The sequence below is a fragment of the Phoenix dactylifera genome, chromosome 5 (assembly GCF_051530095.1).
Source record: "Phoenix dactylifera cultivar Ajwa chromosome 5, Ajwa_hap1_PhDact_Kaust_v1.1, whole genome shotgun sequence".
Classification (NCBI taxonomy): domain Eukaryota; kingdom Viridiplantae; phylum Streptophyta; class Magnoliopsida; order Arecales; family Arecaceae; genus Phoenix; species Phoenix dactylifera.
The window spans coordinates 5,194,883-5,217,656 of NC_143194.1; the positions used below are offsets into that span (position 1 = coordinate 5,194,883).

Sequence of the window (22,774 nt, forward strand, 5' to 3'; positions counted from 1 at the left end):
AAGTTCTGCAACCAAATAATTTTTAGATTTACTCCAAAAATAAGAGAATCTTGGATGGATGTCAAGGAATAGCTCCAATTCCCCTTCCTGTCCCACCATTTAATTCAATAAACTATCTACATAACAGCATGGGATGGGATCCCTGATATGGGACGTTAGCTTCACACAAACCTTCCTATTAAAAAACATTTTAAAAATTGTATGCAGGATAGCTACATTTTAAAATATCTACATTTTCTTTTAATGGATTTTTTTAAAAATTGTGTACTTAGGCTTTTATGCATGTAATATTGTTTTCTTATTTTAAGTTTTCACAAAGTTCTTTATTAATCTTAAGTTAGTTATGCTGCATTTGGATGCAAGATAGCTAACTAAAAGGTGGTTAACCTTATATTTGGGTATCCATAAATTATCACTTTATTCCAAGATTAATTATCTTTTGTGTCATTGGATTTTGAGGGTTAGAGCAATTATTTAAAGAAAAATATGAAAAAGTTTGAGAGAGGAGAAACATGAGAGAGAGATAGAAATCTTTGCGCGTAAAATTACTTTTACCGAGCTACATTATTTTCTAGAGTGCTACTACCAACCACCTAGTACCATACATTTTTCTGTTGAATTTACCAATCCCTAAAGACTCATTTGGTTCACGAGAAGAAGAGAGAGAAAAGTATGCTCAATGGAAAAATAGAAATTTTCACAAAAAAATGGTAAATTTGCTTTCTCATAGAAGTAAGATTTCTATATTTTATGGAAAAAATCCAATTTCCACCGGTTAAAAATTGAGATTTTTTTTTTAAAAATGCCCTTAAGCATTTAGATAGAATGAAGTAACATATTTTCCTTAATTAAGAGTATAATAAGTATTTTACATAACTTTTTAGAAAAATAGATGCTCAATAAAATATAAGCCATCTGAAATATGTTACTTTCCCATAGTTAATCAATTATACAAAAACTATTTTTTCAGGCATCATATATTAAGAAAAACTATTTCAGTGAAGAAAAATTTTTTCTACGATTAAAACAAATTCTAAAGGCATACGAGATTGGTGTAGTAACTGGGATCGGGTGGGTGATAGACAAGCCCAATGTACGAACCAAGGTTTATCTAACATTCAAACACGACCTAAATATGAAGAATATAATAACATTCATATAGTCTTTTATTTATTTATTTATTTATTTTGGTCAGACAGCATCTCAACCCGACTTTGATTGTAGAGGTTTTGACCTGTCGATTAATGGTGTGGTACGTGGAATTTTTAAATACGAAGTAATTTCATTCACACGTGCACTTGAACACTTACCTCTCAGATTCTCCATTATTTCCAAACTAGCTGGCCTCCTTTGTTTCTTTCTGTTGTGGGATGGGTTCTCGAATTTAGTCCCACATCGCCGGATCGCAAAAAGTTCTGTGCCTTATAATGAGGAAGCCAAAATCTTTCCTTTCGAGATGCCTTTTGGGGCAAAATTGTGAGGGAGGGCTTGTGGCTCCTGTCAAAAAAAGGGCAGTATCTACGCGGACCCCCGCAGGCTACGATCCACGAACCCGAAAGGTCTGTGCATGAGGAGGCCAAAACCTTTCCTCTCGAGACGCCTTTTGGGGCAAAACCGTGAAGGGGGGCTGGTGGCTCCTGTCAAAAAAGGGGCAGTACCTACGCGGACCCCCGCAGGCTACGATCCACGAATCCTCCAGAGCGGACAATACCTCGGGACGGATGCAGTCGTTTTCTCTGTCCAGATGGTAGGGACTGTTGCCGGGGCGAAACCCTGCAACAGATGGCACTAGAAGGAAGGCCCCGCCCACGCACAGACCTTCCCGCTGGGGGGGCTGTGTTGTGGGATAGGTTCTCGAATTTAGTCCCACATCGCCGGATAGCGGAAAGGTCTGTGCCTTATAATGAGGAGGCCAAAATCTTTCCTCTCGAGGCGCCTTTTGGGGCAAAACCGTGAGAGGGGCTGGTGGCTTCTGTCAAAAAAGGGGCAGGACCTACGCGGACCCCGCAGGCTACGATCCACGAACCTCCCAGAACGGACAATACCTCAGAAGGAACGCAATTGCTTTCTCTGTCCAGGCGGTGGGGCTGTTGCCGGGGCGAAACCCCACAACACTTCCTCTCAATTTCTTCGCACCATCGATGGTTTCATCCGGTTTTGTTCTACCAACCCCGAGTCTCTGGGTGGCCACCGGCTAATCATTGAGGTTCCAACTCCTGAAATCATTTAAAACTGGAATTATTGGGTAACTCTCTATTTCCTCAACCATTGGTGCAACATTTTGTATAATATCGTACGTAGGTCTCAGATGTTTGAAGAAAAAAGTGGTTGCATTCTGCTGTCATTAACATTGGAACGAGAATCATTAACATGGAGAAAAAAAAAATATAGAACTAGTTGTCCCCCACCTTTTGTGAATGATTGCAAATGGTTTGTAGTGTGTGCGTGTGTGTGTGTCTATATATTGTACACCAATTCACTGTATCAGTCCTCAACATCACCACACACATCATCCGTTTTTTCATGTCTTATTTAACTTTGTATCATGCCCATTTTGCTGCCATGCCAATTTTACCAAGCAAAACAATTTAAGCAGCACGGCCACCCACATGATCTGCTTTTTTTTCTTGTCGCGCAATACAGGAATCGAGTCGGTGGACCTGCATACACCTTCTAAGGGCCGTCGAAGTCCCAACCTAAATCCTAGTTTGTAAGTCTGTTGAAAAGTAGACCCATAAAGATCCTTTAATCTTTCTATGGGATTCGGGCTCTAAGAACTCATTTGGTTTGCAAAAAAAAAATTTTCTCACTTGAATAAAGATAATTCCTAAAACTATGATGCCTAGAAAAATAATTTTAGCATATTTGGTTGATCATGAAAAAGTGGCACTTTTCATAGTAGCATATATTTGATTGAGTATATTTTTCTAAAAAAATTCTATGAAATACCTATTGCACCCTTAATATAGGAAAAGACCTTGTCCATTAATTTTTATAGCTTAAGAATACTTTTAGAAAAAAAGAGACCCCACAACCAGTGAGAAAGTAGCTTTTTCATATCCTCCATGAGTTTTTCTTTCCCATGAAGTATCAAAATCTTAGTCGCATGAGAATGCTACTTTCCTATCTCTTTTATCTGAAAAAACTCCGACCAAATAAGAGCCATTTTTTTGTTTTATCGCTGACCACAATTTTTCTCCTTTTTCTGCACACCAAATGAGTTCTAAGTGTCCGATCGATATGCACTATGCTCAAATAGGCTGCTCAATCCATAAATTCAACAAGAACTTCAGCTCAATCTTGTTGGATTATCGAAATAGATCTTGGAACCGGAAACTGCAAAGAGAAAGGGTGCTGACCACTGGGCTAAGGTTCAATTTGCCCAAACTGTATCCTAGTTAAAAGGAACTGAAAGTATCATCTACCTCAAATGCAAGTTTAATTATCCTGAAAAGCTGATAAGCTTTCCATAGTTCTGGTGCTTAAAATAATGCATTAGTTTGATAACCACCTCTTAACCAGGCTAGATCCTCTTGGGTTTTGACTCTAGGGCATAGGCTTCTTCGCTAGCTACGTTGTTGCTTTGCTGATTTTATGGTATCTAGCTGGTTGAACTTTTTCCGGTTTCTTGCTCCTAGAACCTGTTCTTCATTTCATCTTCTCTATGAGAAGGAACTGGATATGCTTTCCCATCCCTTCTACTTTGTAGAAGGCCAGGCTTCAATCCTGGAATTATCTCAGGTGGGCTACACCCTGAGTTTCCAATGCAACAAGACCATCTGATAATAACTCTACCAAATGATTAAGTCATAGGGTAACACTCATCCAAACAATAACCTATTAACAGGTAATCTAAAGCAGCTACCATACCACTGGCTTCACAGAGTGTAGAATTAGATCCAGAAATCATCAAAGAATGCCTGAACAAGCATCACACTGTAGCTTTTCACAATCCTCGAATATGATTACTTTTGAGCAAGCAATTAAGCAGTCTGCAAGATCCTCTGTAAGTGAATTTATATTTTATGAAGACACTTGTAAGTTCTCGTGAAACAAAAGGTGTCAAGAATGATTTAAAATCATGCACCCAGAAAGCATGGGCACATAAACTAGATTGCTCATAAGTCCTCTCCCATCTTAATGCATATTCAACCATCTATTTTTCTTCTTTTTCATTGGGACTACATAGAGTAACATTAGCTTGGATAAAGATGACTACTTTCTACTATGTTATTGGGCCATGACCTTGGAATCAAAATTTAGCCCGAGTAAGAAAGAATAAGATGCAAAAAGCAGTTGTATTGATATCTTTGACCATTGTGTCTCTCCCATCTTCTAGTAATAAATCTGATGTTGTTCCGCCTCCTTTAAAACAGATAAGCAGAACTTCATTCATCCCGTCATCTCGCTTTCCTGCAGTGTTACCAATGATATATTAGCTAATTGATATATTTCAATCAAGCAATAAGCTTAAATAAAAAAATCATTGAACATACCATAAGATTAGATCAGATCTTAATTAAAACATAATTTCCATACCGAGAAGTACAAGCAGAATATCTATGCTTCCTCCAAATGTTAGGAGTTCTTAAATTTATACACTTCTTGAAATGATTTGTAATGGATACAGCCATCCACTGAAATGAGTGGCAGTGGAAGATTCAAGAGTGGGTTTAAATGGAGATGCCTACATTTGTTGAAAGGTGAACTCTTCCATTACCCTTTAGCAGCCAAAGTGATATTGGCTGCAGCATCCATCTGAAAGTAAGCTGTCAAAAACATCCTTCCAGAAATACTTTGATAAGGCATGCTCTTTAATAATTATGGTCATGACTACCAAAAAAAATCCTTTTAAATGGCTGCAAAGTAAAAAACCTTTTCATTGGAACTCGTTTAGACCAACAGCCATTTAATCTTCTAAGGCCCTGTTTGGATAGGACTTTATAAGGTCCTCATCCACCAATAATCCCTCTCAAGGATTGCCCATGATGTTATTCCAAGTCTTTCCAATCCTGAGCTATACAACATTGAGGGTCTTATTGCTGTAAAAGAAATGGTAATAATAAAAAAACCTTGAACAAACTAAAGACACCCTAAAGCAGAAATGATCATTTCATCTCCTTAAAGGCCATAAGTTCAGTACAAATATTAACAGCGAAAAGATCAGGTCCACCACCACCAATGTGCTGTATGAAAAGGTTTTAAGAGGGAAAATGCAAACCCAAGCACCAATAAATAAAAAAGAGTAGAAAGATATTTTTCATACGATATTTAGGAAATAAAAAGAAGTAACCTGAGAGTTTCAGGCCTTCTTATAATCTTGGCCTCTTTATCAAAGTAATGATCAAATACCTAAATTAGTAGAGCCTAAAACAAAATACAATTCACATAAAGTAACCTAGGGCATTTTGCTTTTTTTACAAGTGAGATGATTTTAGGCATGTGTAGCTCTAGATTTCCATTAGAAAAGAAATTTGAAGCACCATTCACCACAGGAATTACAGCTTTTATCTTGTTGGTACTTACAAACTATGATGTCAGGTTTCTATACCTTGTGAACATAACAAATGCATCATAATCTACTGACTCAAGGCATCTTAGCCCACGGCTGACCTGCTTAAAGCCGGTCATTAAGTTTCCACCTGTACCTAAAATTTCAGTTAAAAGACCTCAATTACGCACATTTTCAGCATGTGAGATGCATTTAGCAACTTAGCAATCAGGACATATTCACCACCCTTATATTTACTGTTCACTACATTTCTATCACATTGCAGAAAGTGGCCAATTTTATTTAAAAGTAATATTATCTAAACCATTTAAAGTTTTGCTTAAACACATTAAAATTGTTCCAATGCTTATGGATCTGAGAGCCTACAAAAACCATGTAATTGTTTCAAAAGTCATCAATAAAGTACATTGTCATCCTAAAAAATATTTAAAACTAGAAGCTTGCAGATGCAATGAGCCGGATCTCAAACCAAATTAAAAAAACCAAAAAAAAAGGTAGTAACAAACTAGTAAGCATGAAGGCAGAAGAGAAAGCTATTGCCATAGTAAAGAATAGTTTATTAATGCAATGCTTACTTGGACAAAGATGGATAACAACAATTTGCCTATCATATATTTATGACTCTTCTCCACGATAAAAGCAAGACCAATGTGTAGAAAAAAATTCTCATCTCTGTAAAGTTCTGCATAGTAGATCATGTAATATGGGGGCAGGTACCATGACCAGCCAAACCATGCCAAGCTTCGCAAGACCAAGCTGATTCATAGGTGAAGAATTCGACAAGCAAATATTTGATTTTATTTCAAGTTTTCTCCATTAGAGACATTACCAATTTTTCACGTAATTTCTAAATTTGTAGTTGAATAAATATAGTATGTTTCCTTACTATTAAGTCTTATTTCTAGTATGACTTTTGTAATGAGTTTTATGCCTGACTAAGGGGATGGGTCCTATATATGCTTCTAAAGCATTTTATGGATGGGTGGTTGAGTTTTACATATTAATAGAATTTCAGAGAGAACTTCCTTCACAGAGTGAAGTAATCTTCAATCTATTTTCCCTTCAATTTGTGTGTTGAACTTCGAAGACTAGTTCTGGCAATCAAATCACCCTTCACTTATCATGTTAAATCATCATCTTAATTCTTTCAAATAAAATAATAATTTCCTTCAAAGTTATGTGCACCTTCCCATGCTCTAAATCTTTTGTACATCATTCTTCTTTATTGCATCACCCCTCTCATATACTAGGCATAGTTGCCATAAAATTTATTAAATAGATACAAGTTTAAACAGTTAAAAAATGCTATTCGTACATAAGAGTCTAAACAGCCATATCTATCTAAATGAAATAATTTAATACATAAGTGGTAAAAGATTATAACAAATATTAGATTCTCATTATAAAAAAAAACTTATAAGTGGCATTTGAAGTTATATATTATTAAACACAATGTCTAACCTAGTTGGAAAAAAAAAAATGTTGATCAATGTGGGTATAATCTTATTATCTAGAGTAGAATAATCAAGGATAAAAGTGGTAGGTACAAAACACAAAAATAGTGCTGATGGTCATAAGCAAAAGAAAAAGAGCAGTACGAGAAAAAAAAGGACTTTTTTTATTGTAATGGTTAACCAACAAAAGAATAGAAGATAACATCTAGAGATTGTAATCAAAATCTGAGAGTCCGAGAGATTTTGAGCAAGTGAAAGAAAAATGAAAAATTACTTCATCGATGTGGTCAACGCACTTTCTCGCTTACTATAAGATTAAATGTTAAGGTTGGGTGCAAATAAAGCAAAAGAACACTTTTCTCTCATCTTAGCATACTCAAGTGTACTAAAACAAAACATGTATTAGCCTTATCTGGCACATCAAAAGGGAAATTAGTAATTGAAAAATGGCTCCTTTAATGTGAGATCATTTTATAAGTATATAGCATGTTTTATTTCAATCATTAAGGTAATAGTCAAATATAAACATTGTACAAGAAAATTTTAAAAAAAATGAATGCTAGGTAATCGTTTAACTAGTAAAGCATATTAGACGACTATTTAAGTAGATATAAATTTCCAACCATACTTAGCAAGCAATCAACATTTAAGAAGGTACCAAATAAGCAATTAAGTACTACATTGACACTTAAGCAACTTGAGCTTAACCGGATGATTTTGATCAACTTGCGTCAAAAGGCAGCCACCAGCATCCTTCTAGCAGCACTTGTGAATCATAGGTAAGATAAACAGCCAGATGAAGTAGAAGGTAGTATGGTAGGGTTCAGGGGATGTCTTTGGGTGGATCTGAAGTTACTTCTCTTAGACTAAATGCTAAGGTCACTATTATGTCCATAACAGGGTCGTAATCGACAAACACCAACTACTATTATCCGTTGGTAGGGTTGTATGCCAACTACTACTATCCGCGGGCAGGGTTATATGCCAACTACTATTACCTGCTGGCAGGGTCATATGCCAACTACTATTACCCGCCGGTAGGGTCGTATGCCAACTACTATTATCCACTGGAAGGGTCGTATGAACTGGATGTCGATCTACCCCACTTTCAATGACCATACATAACTATCTGAGAGCTTTTTTGTCATAGTCATTAAAACATCTTTTGTTAAATCATATTTTTTGAATCATATTTTCTTGAATCATACATGAATAAAACACTAAATGGTTTTATTAAGTTCATTGCCCATAAATAAGCATTTAACAGTAGAATAATCATGAAATTATTCTTTTCATAACAAAAATACATATTTTATAAATATGGAGTTCATAGTTCATAAATAGTGCTTAACGGTACAACAATCATGAAACCATTATTTCGCAGTAAATTATGAGTTTCATAATATCGTATGTTTGATCCTCGATTTGAAGATAACATGATATCATCAACATTTAATACTATTTTCATATTTTCATAATATCAAAAAATAAGTGAAAATTTAAAAACTAAAAGGAGTGTTAGGATTACAAGTTCGAAAACTAGTAAGGAGTATAAAATTTATTTACCTCTTTTGTCTTAGAATGTCAAACTTTAGTAGGTAATTCAGTTAACCCTATTAAAAATATTAAAAGCGAAATTAATTTATGTATAACGGTTTTCATCGAATTAAAATAATAAAAAATAAGGACAATTAGCCGGATGATAGCATTCAACAATTCCGGATGAGTCAGGCCTAAGCAATTCGATCAATAAATCATAGGCATAGACTCGATCAGGGCCAAGATTAATCAACATGGTTTATCAATGAAGGTTTCAAAGAGATTCAATAAGGCGAGGGTGATCGGTCCAGTAGGCAGAGATCAGGTCAACAGGATCCGATACTGAATACCATAGATCTTCTAGAGAGAGAAATATGAGAGAAGAAAGAAAAAATAAGAGAAACAAGAGAGGGATAGCTCTCTCCTCTTTTTCTTCTCTTCTTTCTCTCTTTCTTTCTTGGTAAAATAGAGGAAGAGGGGTGGCTGGTGGCTGTGATCAGGGCAGCCGGCGGTGGTGACGGCCGACGGCGGTGGCCGATTGGCGAGAAAATTCAAGGAATAGGCCCAAAAAACAGGAGAATCGGACCTTTTCCTTGATTTTCTGTCATTGGCCGCTCACCGGTGGCCACAACTCCGTCGTGGAAGAGAGTAAGGCCCTGTTTGGGGGAGCTGTTAGTAGTAGAGCTTTTCGAAATAGAGCTGTTGGAAGTAGAGCTGTCTGAAGCAGAGCGTTTATAAAAAGCTGTTTGCTGTTTGGTAACTACATTTCTAAAGTGTTGTGGCACTTTAACATGTATTTAGTAAACAAACTGAGAAAGTACTTTTGTGTGACAAAATGACCGTAAAGGACATTACCAGTATTATACAACAGAGCATAATAAAATATAATACGTATTAATACATAAATATATGATATAATATAATATTAATGTAATGTAATATAATATTATTATAATATAGTACTATAACATTATGTATTATAGAATAATAATTTAATATAATATTAAATTATTTAACATAACATATCAATGTGTTATGATATAATGTAATATAATATTATATTTATAGTATAATACAATAATAAATATATAAAATATTATAATTATTAGTGTAAATAAATTTTTCATCCTTCTAATGACCATTTATCTTTCTAACAAATTTTCTAGCTAGGTGATAAAATTGGTTAAATAATTACTAATATTTTTATTTATTTATTTATTTATTTAGATCAGATTATGTGCCACTCACTCATTATTTTTTTATATTTATTTTATTTAGTTATTTAGTTATTTATTTATTATTTTATTTTATTGAAATATAGAAGGATCGCCGGCCATGGGTGGTGGCCGGCATGGTGGCTGCCACCGTGGCAGCCACGAGCTCCCAAAACAAAAAAAAGAAAAAAAAGAAAAAAAAGAAGGAACAGAGACGGCGGCGTTGAGAGGAAAAAGAAGATAGAGAGGGAGAGGGAGAGGATGGTTGAGAGAGTAAGAGGTGGGATGAGGATTTTGGGAGAAAAAGTGAGATTTAAATGAGGGTATTGTCGTCCAAAAAACAGCTTCCCGACAAAGCTGAAAACAGCATTTTCGGAAAGCTCCAAATTGGAGCTTCTCCCCAAAAGTTGTTTTCAGCTTCCCGCAAAAGCTGAAACAACTTTCCAAAAATTTTACCAAACACCATTTTTTATCTAAAAGTACTTTTGGAGGGCCAAAAAGTGCTTTTTGGCCCTCCAAAAACTCCCCCAAACAGGGCCTAAGGCCGTGGGACCCAACCGGAGGTCTGGCGCCAAGAGGCGGCAGCACTGGTGGCCAGAAAGATGAAGAAAAACTCAGCCAAAATAGGGAGAAAAAATAGGATCTTTTTTTGTCGGTCGATTTCTGACCGATTTCTCGGCCGACAGTCGCGATTTCTAGTCATGGGAAGAATAGGAAGGAAAGGAGAAGTCTAGGGCCTTACCTCAACTCTAGCGACATCCGGCAGCCCTGTTTTCCAGCGAGCACAGTGACAAGATGTTGTGACATTGAAGGGAGAAAAGAAAAGGAAAGAGGAGCAGTGGCACTCGATGGGGGTGGGGGCTCTCTTTAATAGGAGCCCGGCTTAAACGTGGAAGGATTGGGACTCCTTCCATCTCCTCTTGACAGAATCGGGGAAGAGGACTCCTGTTCGGAGTCCGACTTCTCTCTCGCCCATGCACGGGCCGTGTGAGCCCTTGCTCACATGGGCTTGCGGCCCATTTCATGTGCGGGCCAGTCAATGGAACGGGCCCTCACACTTAGAATATGGAATATCCCTAAACGCCCCGATTAAGATGACAGGATGAAGGCACGATAGTCTCGTCCCGTCCCAACACTTTAGACATGGAATGTCCCAAGATGCATTGATTAGGATGCTAGGATGATGGTAGGATGGTCCCATCCTGACATTTTGGACAACCCATCCCGACATCGTGCAGGACTACCAGGATTTGAAACTATGGTATCTAGAATATTATACAATAGGCACATACCTTGGAGACTTAAGAAAAAAAATTATAAAATAATAGTACATCCTGCAATGTTGTATGGCTCAGTGCTAATAATAAAGAAAAATACATAAAAACAAATTAAATGTGAAAGAAATGAGAAAGTTAAGATGGATGTACGGTAAAACTAGGACGGATAGAGTACGAAATGAATATATTAGAGGAGTCGTAGAAGTTGCACAAATTAAAGACAAAGTAATGAAAAATTGATTAAGAAGGTATGGACATGTACAAGAAAAATTTGAGAAGGCTCCTATAAAAAGAGATACTTTAGTTTGTGCTGAAGGTCGAAAAAAAGAATAGGAAGGCCTAAATTAACATGAATGTGAGGAAGGATATAGAGAAACTTGAAATAAAATCAGAGGTTGCCATAGATGGGAATACTTAGTTAATGAGAATTCATGAAGCTGACCTCATATAGTTGGAAAAAGGATAGATGATTATGATTATGATCCAAGTTGAAAAGAACATGCTTATACTGAGTAGGCTTGCATGTGTTGTTGACTTAGGTCTTCAAGGCTCTAACCAACTTGCCTTAAAAACACAAACAACCAGTCATGGTAATCCTATTCATGAACTAGAACTAGATAACGAAAATGGGAACCTCATGACCCTATTGAATGTCCAGCCATCAAACCACTAATTATGATTCCAAAGCTAACTTCACTCTATGAATTCCCCATCAAAGTGGCTTTTAGATGCAAAAAATATCTCCTTAAAATTTAGAAAATAGTCAACCATGACAAAGACCAGCAAAATAGACACTTCCTAAGTTTTGTATCATTGATATAATTAAATTATTCACTATGATAAAAGCATTAGACTTTCATCAACTCCCAATGCTACATGATCTCATGTATGCCTACTGAATTCAGGGGTGTATGTGTTAAATATTGAGTCTTTCCCTTTTTTAAGAATTTTTTTCTTATGAACCCTGACCGCAAGTGTCATATTGATATCTTGTATAAGGCTCAACCAAAGGGTCAAGGCAACATCCATTAAACTCAATACACTTACTGACTCCCAATGCATCACAGAATATTTATCTGAGACATATTTCTTTGAAGCTGGCATCCATCCCGTTAAACACCTATGAATGTACTACTCCATGTCAAGAATAGTCGTTGACTCAACTAGGACTAGAAATGGGATCGAGCTGGGTTAGCTTCGCGTTGGGCTGTGGTCCTTTGGCACGAGAAGAATCAGATCGGACTTGGGCCTGAAAACCAAGCCCAAAAAAGTTCTAGGTTGGGCAAGGGTCTAGCTTCGGCCCGGTCCAGGCCCAGCCCAAAGCCTAAGCTCGACAATGGACTCGGTCCAAGCCTAAGAATAGGCCCCCTTGCCCCACTCATTCTCCTCTCCGGTCTTCCCTCTCTGCTTTCTCCCTTCTTTCCTCTCCCTCCCAATCTCTCTCTTCACTATCTCCTTTCTCTCCTGCCCAATCCCTCTCCCCGTCTCCTCTCTCTCCCTAGCTCTCTCCCAATCAATCTCTCTCCGCTCTCTTTTTTGATATCCTCTTTCCGTCTCAATCTCTCTTTGCTCACTCTCCCTCCCAATCTCTCTCTCATCTCCCTCCCAAACTCTCTTGCTCTCCTTTACCTCCCGATCTATCTCTTCTCTCTCTTCTTGCCCCACATTTTTCTCTCTTCCCCTCTCTCTCGTTTTGACTACATGCCATGTAGTCATGTACACTTATAGCTTTCTAAAGAAAGAGATCCTCTTACACTAACATGGGCTAATTTAAGTTATTTTCAACTTTTCATAACCAAACGTATATTCAAAATCTTAGCAGTCCTAGAAAACATAATAGAATGGCCATGCTTACATCATCCCAAGGAATTCAAGAAATGGAAGTGGGAGTATGCAGGTTGGTATTATCTAAGTGACCCTAAAAGCTCACCACAGAACCTTCATATTTTTAAACATTTATTATGTAACTTGGCCACAATATTTCTATTCAAACATGCTAACCTAGAACCTCACTATGTAGCTTAATGCTTAGAGAGAATGAGGGGACCAGTGAGATAGGCATTTCAAACAAAAGAAAAATAAGATATAAACTCTAAAATAAGAATAAAATATGGACAAGTAGTGTATTGTTCCTCCAGTGAAAATATGGCATCATGAAGTCAAATTCCCAAGACCTCAACACATAAATCTTCCTATTGTGAAATCCTGCCTTTAGTTTTGCTGTTAGTTTTTACTGCTGAAAAAGCGTGACCCACTCAGTGTGTTGCATGATAAAGGTTCCATGAAAATATGATCAAGCTTCTGGCCAAAATATATCAGAAATTTCTTCAAAATGTACTTAAGAGATAACTGCAGAAAGCAAATGTCGACGTCATTTTGAAAGACACAATCATGCAACATTCTCACAGGAAAAATGTGAATTTTGACAACTCTCATAACCAACATTAGAAGCACCAAAGCTCACCATTGAGATATTTTTAAGATTTAAAGTCCGGTGCCATTTACAATATAAAAACTCCTACACCTTGATGTCCATTTGAACACAATCAAAACCATAACAACCAAGCCTTGTCTTATATATTTGTAGCTCATTTTACAAAAATGAATGTTTACCATTAATTCCTAACAATAGCAACCCCTTGTATTATTGCAAGCTTTTCCTAATTCATTATGTGCAGCATTGTTTATGTACATGCACATCAGACAAGTCACCAGATTTATTATTTCAAATATAAAACAAATGAGATCTAAAAATTTAAAATAAGGATTTAAACAACTTCCATACAAAATATGTAGCATACCTCCAATTTGGCTTTGGCCTCAGCATCGAATGTTTTGCACAGTATCTCATAGTTTTTCTCAGCACCTATCTGTTTAAGAGAGAGAAAGAGAGAGAACAAAGTAAGGAACAAGAGCAATAATTCTCAAACTTCTAATAGTTATTTCTCTCTCACACACAAGCGCAAAAAAAAAAAGGTTAGTCTGATAGTTAAGCTCTGCATACCAGTGGATCCACTCGTGAAGGTGAAATTGTTGAAATTATGTATCTGTAATGATAAAAAAATGATAACTCTTGGTTAGTTTCAAGCAGATGGGTTGCATGATGATAAACAGTTTTTGTAAATTACTACAATTAAAGGGGGTCCTTTTCTGATTGTCATGAAAATTACTTAAGAAGTAGTTTACCTTAGTTTACTAGTATAGAAATTCATGGCCAGTACATTAGCTTTCTGTACTGTCAGCATCACAGCTCCCATGTGATTCTGCAGATCATGTAAGATGCTACATTTAATGCCTGCTCAATCCTGATAGAAGGCATTTATACCTTAAGATATTCACTATTCAAACATAACTTTAATAATCAGCCAACAATGGAATACAGGCAAGAAATAAGATAATATAACAAAAAGCATGGTGATTAGCATGCAGGTGATAGAAAAATTGACCATAAAGAACACAAAAATAAGGTATTGAGGCAGATATCATGAACAGTAAAACTAAAAATACTTGAAGTTAGAAAATATCAGCAACTTGATTAAAAAAGTCAATACCTTGTGAGCAATAAGCTCAATTAGTTGCATTAAAAACTTCCCTAATCCCTTCCCTTGTGCACAAGACTCCAGCTGTAGCTCATACACATAAATAACAGGTATGTCTTCCTCAACAATAAATCGGTAATGCACAAAACCCACAAGACGATCTCCATCACCCATCCAACCAGCAGAAGTCATTTTTTCATCTGCCCTTAAAGATTTCCCATCAAGAGTTGCATTTGGTGATTCTCGTACAAATATATACCGTGCTTCTGGCGCAACCATTTCCCTCCGCTTCACTTTCTCTTCCATAGGCCATTCTGAACCATATGGCCCCTCCATATTGACCTAGACATTTTGATTTATTAACTTCACATTTTTCTGCTACAGAAAACAAACTAAATTTATTTTCTGGACTGGAAAAAATTAGATATTGGGGGCAGTCTTTTTTACCTTAAGAAGATTTTGAATGTATTTCTTTATTGGAGAGGAAAGTTGGTCTCCAGATCCTGACTCCAGGTAGACTGAAAGACCTGGTCATGAGAAAGTCATGTACAATACACCACTACTTAATGAACAAACAGGGATCAATGTAAAGGAATATATATATTAAAATAAGAACAAGAAAGAAGAAATGAAGAAATGAAGCAAAAAGTTTAGCAACATAGGTTAAAATAGACATCGAAGAAACAATTTATCTACGAATTTTAACTTCAGATATTCCATGAAATATTTGATTTTGAAATTAGGCAACTGCATTTTTCTCTAAAATGATCAAATTCTTAATGCAGTATAAAGAATTTATGAATTAAGACAACAAAAATTCAAACTCTGCTGACATGGTGCACTTCAATAAAAGAATCGAGATACAACTTTGCTTTTAGAAAGACCAAAGTCTGGTTCTATCATTTACCATTTCTGTCATAATGACAGAAGGGTGGGAAGGAAGCTAGATGATCCTTTACTGATGACGCCTTTTTTATAATTTCGTCAATTGCCTTTTTCTTCTCCAACACCTATTCAAACACAATCTGTATCAATTTTAGCATTAACACATGCTGACATATTTCTCAAGCACAATCATGTAACTCACTGGGTGCAGTAAAAATCATTAAGCATAGCATTATATAACTGAAGTAATATGGCAAAAAATGCTATATTAAACAGTAATACTGCAGAACAACCACAGCCAAAACGCATTAATTTTAACCTCTTGCATATTCCTTTATAGTCACATATGTGAAGCTGAAGCAAGGTTCCAATAAATCCATGTGCCTCACCTTTCCCAGTGCTCTTAACAATCTTACCCCTTTCATATTATATCCTTAGCCTAGACCCACAGTTGTCAAGAAGCCCCGACATGTGCTCTTACACCTATTTCCTCTTTCAACCTACTCTCTTTCCTATGTATCCTTTCACATCATTCAGCAAATGAATCCTCAAACTAGAAAACAGTTGCCGCACAGTACCATTCTTCGAGACTACTGTCTCCTAGGACACATTCTAAAGTCACAAAAGTCACATACATGTCTCAGGAAGAAAGTTCGTGATGAGACAAGGCATATTTTATGGTTGTATTTGGTGTTTCTTCCTTCCATCCTTAACTGAAAGTAACCATAAAAGCCATCATGTAAGATCAATATTATTTTCCAGTTACCATTAATTTTAGCTGCCAGAAATCCATATGCTTGGGTGTATGTGATGGGTCAGATAGAAAGGTTTGTTTCACATTATTAGAAGAAAACCACTTGGAGAATGTAGTTTAGATTCTTGACAATCGCATTGCCATGGCTAACTGAATTACAGTTTATGCAACCAATTTATTGCAGCTAATAGATCATCTGACAGATGTGATCGATGTACAATCTTAAAAAAATCGCCTATAGTTCTTTTGGAAGTTGTCAAAAAAGCAGGAAACTAGTGCAAAAATAAACGCTCTAGTTAACTATGCTTGAAAGATCTGAATTTTCTAGATTCTTCTGCAAATAGGACTGTCGCCAAGAGGTTGCATTACTCTTCTATTAGGAGGAGGTTCAATATTCAAACCAAGGTCCGCCATACTGGTACCAGTCGGCGTACCGGTGGCGGCCTGAACCGGTCCATACCGGTCCCGTACCGGTACGGCAGTCGTACCGACCGATTTTTTAATGAAAAACTTTCGATACCGGATCCCACGCTGATTCGGTATCGGTCCCTGCCTAGACCGGTTCGTACCGACCGTACCAGTATGGCATACCCTGGTTCAAACCCTCGAAAGTTGTTTCTCAAGTGTTTGACATGGGTATTTCTTCTGTTAATTAAATGAAATAATGGGTAGTGCTCCAATCATTCATCTAGATTTTTCTAATAAGAGGAGGGATAATCTGCATTGTATTTAGCATGAAAAGTCATATTAAGCTTATTGTACTATTGCTACTACTAACCAACTATAACGACCCAAGACCTCATCAAAAAACTAGCTGGAAGATATTATTTGGGTTCCTTAGCCCTATATAGGTATCCAAGATCTTTCCAGCATATGATCAACGTCGAACTAAATATGCGCCTGCACAAGTCCTCACATACTTTTCCTGTTAAGTCCTGGTGTTCTCACCAGGCTAAGGGTCAAATCACATTAATCTAATCACAATCATATGATGACCCATGATCAATCCCAAATAGGTCCGTGCTATAGCATCCCCAAGTCTACAGTCCGCACAGGTCATGGACCAGGTTCACTATAATACTATTTATGATCCAGGATCTCATCCAAAAAGGCTAGCGAGAAAGTATTAGTACTTTGTCCCTGATTAAGTACCTAAGAACTTCTCAACACATAACAAATATGGGACTAAACACTCGCTTGCCCAAGTCCCCACACCACCGTGTCCTACTTATCTACTTCTGCTACTATTCCATTCTCTATTTTTTATAAATGACAAAATCATTCTAGTGAGTTGTTTTAGTGGAGATCTTTTGACTCACTTCTCTATGTTTTTTCAATTTAAAGAATGCATTCTGGTTAATGATTTAGGTATTACCCTTCATTTTTGCCCATTCAACCACCTAGATCCTAGTTTTCCCCCTTCTTTTCTCGTATCTTTTCTCATATTATACTCCAACTTATTTCACTTTGCATTAACGATACCCACTCACATACTCATTTTATAGTGTCTGTCTTCCCAATGATTCTTGCATCTCAAATTCATCACATACCCTAATAGCTAAAGAAATTATACATGAAGAATAATGAGAAACCATTAAGATTTACATTGAACTTTGAAGCTTTTGTCTATGTTCTACTTGATAAAGAACATCTCCATAGTGTTTGTCTTGCTAACAATTCCTGTTTTTCAAAAACTAGCAATTTTACCGCTTATAAGTCATAAATAAAAAATGGCAAACCATTAATATTTACTTGAATTGGAAGCTTTTGTTGATGTGCTCCTTGATACAGATTGTTAATTCAAACAGCAGTATACCACCATAGCTTCAGGGGTAGCTTATCCTTAGGAGGACTTAAGGTGCACAAAGGGTTCTATCTTTGTACTTTGATATCTGATCAAACCACATCATCTGCATTTGGTGATTAAGGCTTTTATCTATCTTGCAATGCTTAAAGTTTGGCAAAACTATACAGATGAAGAGAAGCTTAAAATGGTGGATGACAATGACATCAAATCAACATGAAATATGACTTGAATCAGGTCAAGCAACAACGGATAATGAACAATGGTCTTCATTTCATGTGCTGCATGATTCTGTTTTAATTATGTCCGCATGTGAAATAGATGTTAATGAGCCTTCAGTCAATCAGTTCTCCATAAGGATCGCCATATCACCCCAAACCACCTGGTTCGAGGCTTACCGAGCCATATTGAGGGCAGACGAGCATGGTTCTGCCCCTCAAATCAAGAAACCGGCATGGTTCCTCCCTCTCTCTCTCTCTCTCCCCTACCTCCCTCTCAGGTTTTTCTTTGTCGATACGCACCAAAACGACATGGCACGGTATTGTATCATACCGTACCACCGGCCTACCAGCATGGGTGCCAGGTTCCAATACCGTGGACCTTGTCCATATTTTTAACAAAAATGGGAAGGATGAAGCTCCACCTAATTCATTGAGATATCAAAGAAGACCCAAAACAAGGACAATGAGGAAAGGATGCACCCTTATAACTCCCTCATAATTATTTCCCAATTTGTTTACAATTTCAAGCGAAAAATTGGAGAAGGAATGAGTGAAGGAAACAAGGCTTCATAATTGAAAAAAGAAAATAGAAGAATAGAGAAAGAGACAATTGGGATAAATAACTTGGGTAAATTTTTAAATAGTACTTTTTTACTAATAAAAGTTCAATAATGTTAGAATACCAAATGAGATAATGTCTGATAGTTATATTATAATGCTAAAAGACATGATAACAGGCCTAATGCAAGTTCTTGCAAAGATAATTTAACATATAACATAGAACAATTTTCCAATGCAAGATGGGCGCACTGTTCCTTAGGTAAGCCAAAATAGTATCCTAGTCATCAAATATCATCGATCAAGAAGCTCATATGAAAAGTCCAATAAATTTTGCAACATCTTGGTCCATGATTTACACCCATGCATTCTCTACTACTTTGCCCTATGGGGCCATTTACATTACCACCTATTGATGTACCTCCCTCTCCAAATTTCTTGCACTAATTAATCTACTTCAGCATATTCTGCTGTAATTATTTCATTTAGACATACCTATGCTGCATGTGCTGACAAGTTAACAACATCCTACCGTAGTACCATCTAATTTCCTCTAAGTTATAATCTTTATCCATCAAAATTTCAATATCATTTTAAAATTGTCCAAGGAAACAGAAGTTAACCAAAATCATAACCACAACAACCAAGCCTTGTGTCAAATTCTTATCATTTTGATTTACCTTTATAAGTCCTTCGCCCGTCATCCTTTTAAGGTCTATCTTTGGTGTTACTATAGGCTGTGTTTGGTTGCGAAATAAAGTTGGATGCAATAAGAAAAGGTTATCTGGGTATTGTAGAAGGGATGGGCTAATTCCACAGGATAAGTGTCTTTTGACTTTTGGTTGGAGGAATAAATGAGAGGGGATAAGGGAAGGGATAGAGTGGATCTAATGCACTTTAAGCTTTGTGATGATTTATCACAAAGACAAAATTACCCTCCCATATTTTTGTGTGCTAAAGAGTTGGCATAAAGAATGGAGGGGTAATATAGTAATTGACTCATGATGTGGGAGGGAATAAGCCCATGTCGCCCCTCCTAAAGGTTAAGCTTATCCACCAAGTGAGAGCGATACCCCCTCATGCAGTACAAGGAGGGAATTAGGCTATCTGTTGGCCAAAATGACCATTTGGCAGGTTTTGAGAAGTAATAGTGGGGTTTGGACCCACCCACCCCAACCGCTGCCACCACCACCACCAGTTATTCCCCAACCAAATAGCCATAAAGTTGTCCAGATCCTTTTCTATAATTTTCATGCCCATAAATTTTGAGCATCTCTATGTCCATAACATATAAATTGGTTCTAGATCAATTCAACTCTTGTACTTGCAACTCCAATGTGACTTGTAATATCTCATCTCCTTGTCCAAACTTGCTTACTTTTAACAAGCACAAGTCCAAATGCATCTTGTTTTCTAGAACCCATTTTCTATTTATAGTCAAAAAATACACAACATTTGGGCCTTTTGCATTTTAAAATGAGTTTCTCTTAAATTGTTTAATGCTATGGTAAAAGTTTGGACTAACAAGGGTGATGGCATAGGCTCGAGTCCTGGGGAAGCAACTTATTGCAAAAATATCAAAGGTTAGGCCAGTTTCCAATCCACCCCTCCCAGGACACTAGATTGTGAGGACTATAACTAGGCAATGGCCCTTTTTCTCTTAAATTGCCAACATTACGAATCACTTATCCTTTTCAACTTAGCCCTAATATTATTAAGTATGTGTTCATTTATTTTCAACAGAACCAAAAAAAAGGACCATACATCTTGCCATCAATTTGACTAAGGTGCTCATTATCTATACACTCTTATTAAAAACGTATTTTTAGTCAGTATTCATTAATATTTAGGTCCTTATCCTTCATATCTTTCCCCTTTAATTCCAATTTTATATAACTGAACATAACTCTTGTCTCCTCAATCAACAATATATCATCTGATGAACATACACCTACAGTACAGTTTCTTAAACATCAACAGTATGTTCATTACGGGGAGTCTATACAGAGGTAGGGACCTAGTGTTTAACATTTTAGTGTTAGCTCAAAGTGATGAGATATTCAATTTTCTCACAGCAACTTTTTCTAACACTTGCCACTACCCAAGCATTCATGTCCTTGACAACTTTGATGCAGCTTTATGCAGAAATTTCTTCTAAGTTAAATTACTATGATAATGCTATACCAAATATTCCTGCGCTGAACCACATTCAGTTTTCAGAATTACATTCTACTTGGGAAGGAAAATTCTACAATATCAGATCATAGGAACCATTATATTTGACTAGCTGACATAAAGATAATAGAAATAAGTAATTCGAATACAAATGCTAAAACATTATCAAAAAGAAAAGTGAAATGCTCTTAAGGAATAACATTTAATCAGTGAAGGGTAATTAGCATGTATCCATGTGTATCCATTGGAAATCAGACCCTAAAACCCACAGAACTTGACCCACCAGCTCCCACCAAACTTGACGAAATAAGATTATCTGCCACCAACAACAAGTTGAAAGAAAAACTTTATTTCCTCCAAGCATGCATCATCCTCAATAGAATATATCCGACTCCTTATTGTCCTCAATAAAAGAGAAATAACGTGAACAGTTTCGTTATCAACGAATCCCAAAGATAAATATCTACAGACCAAGTCATATACCAGGTCTAGATGCTATGAATGACTATTCTATATGAATCAATAAGCATACTTATACATATAAATCATCAGCTTTCAATCTCAAAACCCCAAATCCAGAAACAGAACTAAGCCCACTACCACCTCAAAATCGAAACTTCCAACTGCTGTTTTGCGGCATCAATAAAACCCAAACCGATCAAACAAATAAACAAATAGAGAACAAAATCAATAAGATCAGAGCCCATCTAACAAACACCAGTCAGCCGGTAGCATCGAAATCCACAAAAACTACATAAAAATCCAACCTTTGAAGCATAAAAGGAGACAAATACGGATGAAATAAAGAGCATAGAGTGTTCAACGAAAGGCAACCAAGAACTAGAAAGAAAGAGGGAAAGGGTGATCAAAAAGAAGGAAAGGAACCTCCTTTCTTCTGATCTTCTTCTCCTTGCTGCTCTGGAGTCGCTTCGGCTCCATCGACGCGGTCTTGAAGAACCCAAGACGCGGCTCTCTCGCCCTTCACCCAGAGGAGTAACCCATGGCGGCCTCTCGGAGCTGTCTACTTCGCTGGCTTTCCCTTTCTCTGTCTTTCTCCTCTTAGCTTTCGGCGATGCTTTATAAAGGAATCCGGGCGCAGGCGAGCGAATGGGAGGGGAGGGAGGGGGGAAAAGGGGAGCAAATGGGCCTGGAGAAGTACGCCCCCACCGTCCACAGCGAATAGTCACCGAGTCTCGGGAGATACTGACGCCAGCGCCCACGGGAGTGCTGCTGCGTGGTTTTGGACCAGTTTCTCCGGAAGTCGACAAAAGAGCTCCCCTCTCTCCCCATTCGGAACTTGTTTCAATATTTTTATGGAGTTTGACTGAAAATTCTATAAAAATCAGATGCTCCCATCTTCAAATCATCAGACTGTAAATAAAAAAATTATGATTTTTTTTCTATATATTTAAAAAAGCAGCCTAATTCATATATTCTAAAAAAATTTAACCTAATCGTATAAAAAAATCCTAACAGACGGTTACACATTTTCTTAAAAAAAAATTATATAATAGTTCTCAAATTTTTTATATATTTGTGGTTTTTAACTTTGTACAAATATAATTAAAAATATTCTTTATCCTATAAATATATTTCTCATTCATTTCCATTGCAAGCCATCAGTTTAACCTGGAGTTTGGCTTATTTTGTGAGTGATATTTTAGAATTTAGATGGTAATATGTGGAATTCAATAAAGCAAAGTAAAAAAAACCTGCAAAGGAGTAACACAAAATAATAATAAGACCAAGAGAAAAATGAAAAATCCGTACAAGCTTATTTATACAAAATTAATAGTGTTGTTGCCGCCAAATCCGGACCGAGGTGGGAGTGCAGCTTAGGCG

The 22,774-nt window shown here is 36.7% G+C and overlaps 1 protein-coding gene across 1 annotated transcript; it reads right to left on the reverse strand.

Moving 5' to 3' along the window:
* Positions 1-4,007: 4,007 nt before the first annotated feature.
* LOC103719257 (Acyl-CoA N-acyltransferases (NAT) superfamily protein) lies at positions 4,008-22,033 on the reverse strand. Its single transcript, XM_008808406.4, has 8 exons — positions 21,818-22,033; positions 15,443-15,545; positions 14,983-15,062; positions 14,548-14,877; positions 14,183-14,259; positions 14,001-14,043; positions 13,798-13,866; positions 4,008-4,413 (listed from the first exon to the last, which is right to left on the reverse strand). Exons 1-8 carry the CDS (start codon positions 21,869-21,871, stop codon positions 4,393-4,395), a joined length of 777 nt encoding a protein of 258 aa, XP_008806628.1. The 5' UTR covers positions 21,872-22,033; the 3' UTR covers positions 4,008-4,392.
* Positions 22,034-22,774: the final 741 nt, after the last annotated feature.

Coding starts and splice junctions, on each gene's coding strand:
- LOC103719257 (XM_008808406.4), bottom strand. CDS start 21,871: ATGGAGCCGAAGCGACTCCAGAGCAGCAAGGAGAAGAAGATCAGAAGA. Junction 14,260..14,547: donor TTGAGCTTATTGCTCACAAG/GTATTGACTTTT, acceptor CATGATCTGCAG/AATCACATGGGAGCTGTGAT. Junction 14,044..14,182: donor TTCTATACTAGTAAACTAAG/GTAAACTACTTC, acceptor TTATCATTACAG/ATACATAATTTCAACAATTT.